The following is an 8,403-nucleotide window of genomic DNA, read 5'->3' as shown; positions in this document are numbered from 1 at the left end:
AAAGAGCAGGCAGCTGCAGCTACCAGGCAGAGAAGCTGCGAGAGGAAAAGAAGCGGCTGCTGTATAGTAAATTATAAACATGTTGTTCACATCCAATTATAGGTAGGGACAAATAGGTCCATCCAAAATTTTGGTAGGGACATGTCCCTATGGTCCCTATGCAAACCTACGCCCATGGATTGAAGGACTGACCTGGAACTCACACTGCAGTTTTTTCTCAATCCACTCTGTCACATGAGTGAAGGTAACTTCCCTCTCACCCAGCATGGGGCGTACATAGAGGTCTAACCTGGGAGGCACTCGGAAACTGTACCTGAAACCAGAAAAATGTTAGGAACATGACAGAGAAGCTGTCCCATATGCACAAGAAAAGCATTTATGAATATAAAGATTGAGTACCATATCCTATCAGTAGGAGGAGGGGGTATGTTGATGGTCAGTGATCCAGAAAGCTCCAGGACTTCCACACTGAGTATTAGGGGCATGTTGGAGACCTCAGCTATTTTCTTCTTGATGTACTCATTTTCTGTGGCCTTTTGGAAGTATTTGGATTTTGTTATCTTGTCCACAAATCTCAGGATTTTCCTGCCTTTACGACCACCTGCATGCCTGTAATGGGTAAAAACCACACAGGTGTGCTTAAGGACAACTGATCTGCTATTCATCCATAATTCAACAATGTTCATAGCTGAGATTTACCCATCAGCTCCTACAGGAGCATTCTTATCAACCAGTGAACTCTGTGGATCAGATAGGGGTGTTTCCTCTTCATCAGAAGACGCAGCACTGGAGGACTCTTCATCGCTGTCTACCAATATACACAGCTTAGGCTTAGAGCTGAAAGAAAAAGTTGTAGGGGTTGCTGAAGACCTTTGAGTTCTGATTTATTTTCTTTTCTAAGCCCAAACGTGTTTCATGGGACCTTTTCCACAGAGGCTCACCCCATTTGCAGGTTTTCAGAAATGTGAGCTTCTTCCTCTCCCTCTTTTCCCAGCTTACCCAGGTTCATCTTAGTCTCCAGGGTCATCTGAAGGCAGCCTGTGTACACCAGCTCCAGGTCCAGCCACAAACCTGGAGAAAAAAAAGAAGAATGAAGAGCAGCGACAATGCTGATCCACAGGGTTTTTAATGGACTTTAATCTATGCTTGTTTTGGAGCATGAACCAAAAGCTCCTCTGGATCTGAACTGGCTGCAACTGCTAGACCAGTGACGTGATGTTATGTCATGGTTGGTAAAGCTTGATTAAGAAGGTTGCTAATCACTTTACTAAATGAGATCATGAAAATCTGCGTTTCTATTTGTTACACAACAGATCATGACTGTTCCAACCAAGTGAACTAGTTTTACTTTCTAAAAAAAAGAAATAGAATACCTTTTTTTAAATAACTATCAAAATGTTTGGTTTTGTTCTCCATTAATCAAGAATATGGCTTCCGTGTTCTGGTATCATACTATAAACAATTTAACTAGTTGTGGCTTAACTCCTAAAACATTATAATAAGGCATTCCCTCACTAAAAAACCCTAAATCTATTATCTATTCCCTTTTATTGTTTTCTAAATCTCTCTGTTATGGCTGTTCCTTCTCTCTAATATCTATTTCTCCTCCTACTTTTTTGTTTTGCCTCACTCAGGCAAAAATCCTCAGGCATATTTAAATATCCGTATTTCTGGTCTTCCAGATTGCCTGTCATGTTATTCAAGTTTGGAATTAGTCTAACAAACAAGGAGATGTTATGTTTGTTTTTTACTGTCTGTTCTGTACTTTCAGTTTCCGATAACAATGTGTTTTGACTCAAGTAGCCATGGCCTACATTTTGTTCAGAGTTTCACAAATAAAAACAAGCCCCCAGGTGGGAAGACAAGAGAACAAGCCTTTTAAGTGAGTGTTTTCCTTAGGAAGACAACATCTGCTGACCTAAACTTGCCCATATATACATTAAAGTTTAAAGCAGCTAAATCAATATAAAGCGATGTTGGGGAAAATATATTTCCCACTACGACAAAAAGCTGGACGGTGATAAATTAAAAGGCTACTCTAGAAGAACCAACCTATTATAATATATTTTGCGCACATTTATTCAATACCTCATTATTTCTGAAACTGGATTGAGTACAATAGAATATTAATGTTGTGTTTTCCTATCTAACCCACATAACAAGCCTCTGTCCCACTACACACATATTAAATGTTGCCTCACAGTTTGGCCTTGCATTATATAATATGGTGAAATCATCAGGAAATGAGCATAGGTTAATATTTCACTGCTTTTAAACCTTGCATTGTAACCATAAGCCAGGTTCCCTGCAGTCGTGCTCCGTGTTAAGTGTTGCATGAACATTTACAGTTTTGATTTTTTCTGGTTTTTAACTAGACCTGCACTGCATGTTGAAACAAAATTTGTCGCTGAAATGTCAGTGTGCAAAGTTGTAATTGCAAAGGGTTACATGGAATCAGCATACTCTAAATACCATGCCTTAAATGTGGCTTGTTAATTATATTGCTATGATTGCACTGGTAAATTGAAATATTTATTTTGTTCATAACTTCATATTTTTGCTTATAAGTGGTTAGGCTTAGTTCAGAATTGAACGCCAACGAGAAAAACTAGAGCCATTCTTCTTCTATTGGACAAAAAGTATATTCAATATATCTGCATAAGTAATACTAGATCTGTAAGCTTGTGTATAAATTTTAGTACTTGTTTATGTAAAACATGCCTTGTAAACCCTTAAAAAAGTTTGATGCATAACTTCTGTTATTTTAAAATTTAGGCTCAAAGGAATGAATAAATATATATAAATAAGGAAAACAAAATAGTTTAACCTTAAGTATTAAACAATGTATGTTCATGGCTAATACAGTGAGCAGACTGTTTAGTTACACTTCGACAGCATTACACGTGTCTCTCCTGCAAAAGCAATCTAAGTTAGCTTCTCCTAGGCTATGCTGACATATCGAGAGCAAAGAGCGGTTAAGCCCTCAGTGGCAGTTATTCACATGGACGTAAATAGAAAAATATTGCTAAAAAGTGCTACTAGCACATAATTTTAGTCTTTAGAGAATTTAAATGACCCAGTTTATAAATACACCATGCACTCACAAATCTGGGAGGCTTATGGAAGCTTGAAATGAATTTCAAATCCCCTCATGCACTTTTAACCTGATCTGTGCAAAACTGCAGTTTGTCTGTGTGTATTACGCGAGTCCCGAACATAGATTCAACTATTTGTTTGGGCAGAAGGTTTAAAAAGTTGAGTTTGCATGAAATAAGCCCCCTTAACTTACCTAATGTATGTAGTAACGAGTTACTTATTGGAAACATGTCAAATTAGGAATGAAAAATGTGAAAGTTTCTTGTGTTGTATAAAGCATTCTTTACCTCTACGGTCCAGTGTAGGTTTTGATGTGCTTAAAACCTGAGGAAGGCAGCTCCCCATGTCCAGATCAGCCAGGGTCAGCTCATTCATGAAATAAGGCAGCTGTATAAGGAGGAGAATATCATCTCTTAATATAAGGTTGGGGTATTAAGAGGAAAAACTAAAAGAGGCTGGTATCCAATGAGTAGGAACGATGTAGAGTGGATGAATATATGTGCATGTGGAAGACTAAAAAGGATTGTTTGAGCAGGAAAACAGCAATAGGTGAAGCAGAGTAATCCTTGATCTTCTGTGTTATCCCACCTGCCTTAGATTTCAAAAAGAGTTAATCATGAGCAAACACTTTCTCTGTCATGTAAACAGTTTTGTTTCCAGATCAATTTTTTTTTTTAAATCCCCTACAATTCGTTATCACAATGTTAAACTTTGAATGCATTTTCAGCTAGTATGATTATACGATATTTAAGAATCAAAATTTTTTTTGACTGCTCTAGCTATCTGTGGATTATGGATCTACCGGGGAATCTGGGAGCATTTGGTGTACACTGATTGGTTAATGGGTGATGTAATTTTAACCCCCCCCCAAAAAACAACGGTCATCAACATCAAATCAGCAAGCTTCACCTTAATCTTGCTGAGTTTCTTCTGGATTTTGTGAGCCACCTGATCGGTCCAGTACTTCTCTCTGAGGAAGTCCCAGAAAATCCTCCCCACCAAGGAATTTATCCATGCGGGCTGGCCGTCTGTGGAGCACCCGCCCGACTCGGTTACTCCTCTGCAATCACTTCCAGCTTCACCCCCAGAAACATGATCTTCAGCAGAGCTCTGCACAAAAGAAGAGAGTTATTCCTAAACTGGAAGAAATAATTAGCTGCAGAATTACAATTTTTCAGGGTCTAAATGTGTAATTTTGGAGCCAAAGCTAATTAGCCATTGAACCTTTTTGCCAGCTGAGGGGCTTCCTTTGTCAGCACTGACGGTGGTGGGACTGGATCGATCTGAGTCAATCAGCTGCATCATGTAGCTGCTGTAGTCCAACAGTGTTCTTGTTTTAAGTGACGAGTCGGGCATCTCTTCTGTGTCTTCCTTAACAGCTTCTCCTCCACTCTGAGCTTCTAAGTAACAAACAGAAGATGACAGCTGGTTAATGAACCCTGATGTTGTGCAAGAGCCTTCATCAAAAGAAGATAGTGTTTACCAGCTATACATGTTCTTTTTACCTGCATTTTCCTCTGCATCTGGTTGGTTTTGGGCTGCAGCCTTCGAGGCAGACAGAAGGTGCTGAAACCACTCCTCTTTCTCTCTTCCTGTGCGGCCAAACAGATACAGAGTGGCAGGAGACTGCTGGCTGGGAATGGTGGAGTTTTCTACTGTTTCATCCTCCTTTTGCCCTTCCGGTAGGCTCTCCTCTCCCAGCTCTCCTTCAGCCAGAGTGATACAGATGGGGTACTTCTTGTTCCAAATTCTCTTACGAGCTAAACCGGGAGGGACCAGAGACACCTGGGGAAGCACATTTGTATCAGGCTCTAACAAATATGAGTCATTTAAATTTTTTCTGTTTTACTAAACCTCCATTGTGTATGGTAAATAGATGCATGCATGCTTATTCAGTTATTAAGCTGAAAGATTTTGCATCCTCTGCAGAGTAGAGAGGTCAAGTTTAGTCCATGCATCAGCACTGGGTCCTGCAGCTCTTTCGCCCCAGTGTTAGATGACAAAGTATGTGCAGACAGGCCAGTGTGAAAAGTTCAGTTCAGAGGTCACCTCTACTCCTCGCTGTGGTCTGTGCCCTGTTCCTCTATATTAAACAGGTTAGATGTTTTTGGTAAAGTATTCACCTTACTGTTAGCCAGCTGGTAAGTACGGGTGATCGAAAACATGACCTCGTGATTTGGCTCATCAAAAGCTGCCCACCGGGGGATGTTAGCATGGGGGTGTGCAAGGTGCAGCTGCTTGCCATCCAGCGTCACATAGACTGAGTGCATCATGGAAGGGTGGAAGGTATCAGGGTCGTAGCTGTGGGCCTCATTCATCCAGCTCTGAAAATAAACAAACAGGATTTCAATTATAAAAAGATACATGACAAGAGATAATCAAGCTGTGAGCTGGTGCTAATGTCTCAGCGATGGTGTAAAGTGTAACACTACAGCTCAGCAGGAGGGGAAACATGAGACCCAGGAGAATTCAGTAAAATGTTGCTTTGTTTATCTGGATAACTGTGCACTGCATTCATTATGACCCTATTCATGCTCAGGATATTTTTCAGACAGAAATAATCTCCAAAACTATCTATGAAGGCCTGCTCTGACCTACAGCATCTCACACACCTCCTGTTGGGGAAACTATCAGTCAAGCAAAGATCAAAAATATAGTTGCAGGCTGGTTTTTATGTTGCCAAATAGACAAGAAGATGCACAGAGGTAACAAAAGATACAGCCATGGTTATGTTTTCTTAGACATTGTGAGTCAGTAGGTTAGCTGAAACAATTCTACTTATCACTTATGTTTGCAAAACTAATTATATTTTGACTCCCCATGTTTCATTTTAAATGAGTAAATGCAGCAAACAGTAATGACCAGATAAGATTAAGATTTAATAAATCCAGGAGTAATACTGAATATTTATTCACAATTATAGCACTCCTCTAGATCATCCCGAGTCCTCTTTTCTGAATTACTTTCTGTAAGATTTAGGTCTGGGGACTGAGGTGGCCATAAAGAAACATTTGATTTTGTCTAATGAACCAATTTTAAGTTAATTAGCATCCTATTCTTTGGCTTGTTCTTAGTTTGAACAAGATTTTAGGTTTTTCATCAGTCCATGCATAGAGTTTTTGAAATCATAACAAGGTTCCAACGCCTTGAAAAGACGAACAGGTCAACAACATCATATTTGCTCGACTTTACTTATCATGAGTCGGCATGAGTCGCTTTTCCACGTATCATTTTGTCTTATGTTAGACCGACCTAGTTTTGGTCTAATTGGACTTAAGCACACCACTTAAGTCAAAGCCTCAATTGTGTTTGGCAAATGACTTTTGTGGTTGTAGTAAAAAGATTTTCCTTTAAATGAAATTCCTCCCATATAATGAACAAGCATTTAGATGGAATGTAATTGATCTTTGGTGACCCAAAGATTGCAGCAGATCTCAAAAAGTGAGTTTTTCTTTTTTTATTTCTCTTATTCATCCTCCTCATGTATGTTGTTGCAATATGAGATCAGAATTATTTGCAGTCTATTATGTGTTAGGTTAAATTATAAGCCAGGATAAGGGAAGTTGTGAAATAAGAAGAAGATCTTCGGCACTCTGTGCAACTTCAAAAATGATACCAGAAATTTGTTTTATGATGATTTTTAAAGAGATCAATATAATTTACCAAAACTTTATAAAACTAATAATTTTGAAACAAAAATGTACTGAAAACTACTAAAAACCATATTTTAAAAACTCATTACAAGTGGGAAATTATGTTAGTTGCAGTAAACAGATTGATTCCTTATAAAACTGTGCACACACCTTTACCAGAAGAACCAACATTGTTTGGATTGTATTTGTTGCACTTACGTAATTAGAAATCCTCTCTTCAAGAAATGAAACTGTCCAAACCAATGACTCTAAAATTGATACAGCTTCTAAAGATGATAGACATTTGTTGTTTTCTTTTCATTACTTTAGGTAAACATAAATCAGTTCAACGAGTCTAACTTGTAGAAATAAATAAAATAAAGTAAACCTTAATCAAATTGCCTCTTAGGTATTACCTCAATGATCTCTGTATCCATGCGCTTTTCATCCGATGGATCCACTTTCATGGTTTTGGACCTCCTTTGAGCCCCATGTTTGCTGCGGGTATGTCCAGGAGAAAACCAGAAGACCACCAACAAGCCTAATATAAAGCCACATGCAATCCCCATGGACAGACCGGTTAAATATGGAGACAGAGGGAGAACAAAGAACCCGTAAGCCAGCAGACTTACTGGGATGAGCCAATAAAAAGGCATTGATGATCCTGTGAAAGACGCTGGAGATGTGGGGTAAGTCTTAGGAAGTTTCCCTGTGGATCTATTCTGAGGCTCCTCCACTTGGATTACATCCCCATAGGTACAGATTTCAAGATGCTTGTCACCGTTTTGGGCGTTTTGTTTTGGGAAGACTGAAGATTGCATCAGTATATCTTTTTGGAGTTTTTTGAGTGGAGCATCACACACAGCTCTGTTCTCATTGTCTGTTCTTTTTCTACACCTCAGATCTGGATCATCACTGCTGCCGTCTCTTTCACTGCTACCCTGGAAGGCTGGACTCTCTCCTGTACCAAACCCTCTACCATGTTTGGGGCTCCCAGAGCTCTCGTCCCCCATGATCCTACTCAGCATGCTCAATGGATCCTGCATGGCCTCTGAAAACTTCCTCCTGGTGTCCTCCAGCTCAGCAATCAGGGAGCTGCCTCGTGGCTCTGATGGAGAGATGCTGCAGGTGGACAGAGGACATACGAAGTCCTCAGTTTTGCTCAGCGTCCCTGCTACAGGTCCATATTCCGGGATCTTTGGATGAGTAACCTGCTTCCAGGGATGCAAATGCAGCTTCGAATCAGACTTTGAGAGATTGTTCTCAGGCTCACCCCGGCGCGAGATCTCTGTACTGAAGGACTTGACCAGGCTGAGGAGAGGCTTACCTCTCAGAGTGCTGCTCTCCTTTGGTTTCAAGTCTGTGGAGGAGGATTTGACCAACCCGGTGGAGATAAGGAGGTCTGCTGATGATGCTGTCAAATCGGATAAAGAGCCTGGAGATGAAGGAGAGTGAGGCAGGTAGAGGGGTTGAGAGCGGGGGCTTTGGTTCAGGTCTAGAGTCATCCTTACACTGACATCATGCTGACACTCCAGGGTTTGTGGTTTGTCTTTGGAAAAGACGACAGAGGGACCTTCATCAAGATGGTCCAGGCTGAAAAAAAGCTTGCTCTCCTCCATGATGAATGTAATCCAGAAACTAATTCAAAACCGTAGGTTTAGCTGCTCATAATCAG

The 8,403-nt window shown here is 40.2% G+C and overlaps 1 protein-coding gene across 1 annotated transcript in view; it reads right to left on the bottom strand.

Annotated features, from left to right (window-relative positions):
• Window positions 1-8,403, bottom strand: part of LOC107092826 (testis-expressed sequence 2 protein-like) — an 11,524-nt gene extending 3,121 nt beyond the window's left edge. The window contains exons 1-10 of the mRNA XM_015387483.1: window positions 7,145-8,403; window positions 5,220-5,420; window positions 4,602-4,881; window positions 4,321-4,496; window positions 4,006-4,206; window positions 3,384-3,483; window positions 942-1,071; window positions 700-837; window positions 400-609; window positions 193-313 (exon numbers count right to left, since the gene is read on the bottom strand). Of these exons, the coding sequence (XP_015242969.1) occupies window positions 193-313; window positions 400-609; window positions 700-837; window positions 942-1,071; window positions 3,384-3,483; window positions 4,006-4,206; window positions 4,321-4,496; window positions 4,602-4,881; window positions 5,220-5,420; window positions 7,145-8,347 (2,760 nt within the window). The 5' untranslated portion in view covers window positions 8,348-8,403. The remainder of the gene's footprint in view (window positions 1-192; window positions 314-399; window positions 610-699; window positions 838-941; window positions 1,072-3,383; window positions 3,484-4,005; window positions 4,207-4,320; window positions 4,497-4,601; window positions 4,882-5,219; window positions 5,421-7,144) is intronic.

Source organism: Cyprinodon variegatus, unplaced genomic scaffold (genome assembly GCF_000732505.1).
Source record: "Cyprinodon variegatus isolate N-32 unplaced genomic scaffold, C_variegatus-1.0 Scaffold396, whole genome shotgun sequence".
Taxonomy (NCBI): Eukaryota; Metazoa; Chordata; class Actinopteri; order Cyprinodontiformes; family Cyprinodontidae; genus Cyprinodon; species Cyprinodon variegatus.
This window is presented reverse-complemented; position numbering and strand designations above follow the sequence as displayed.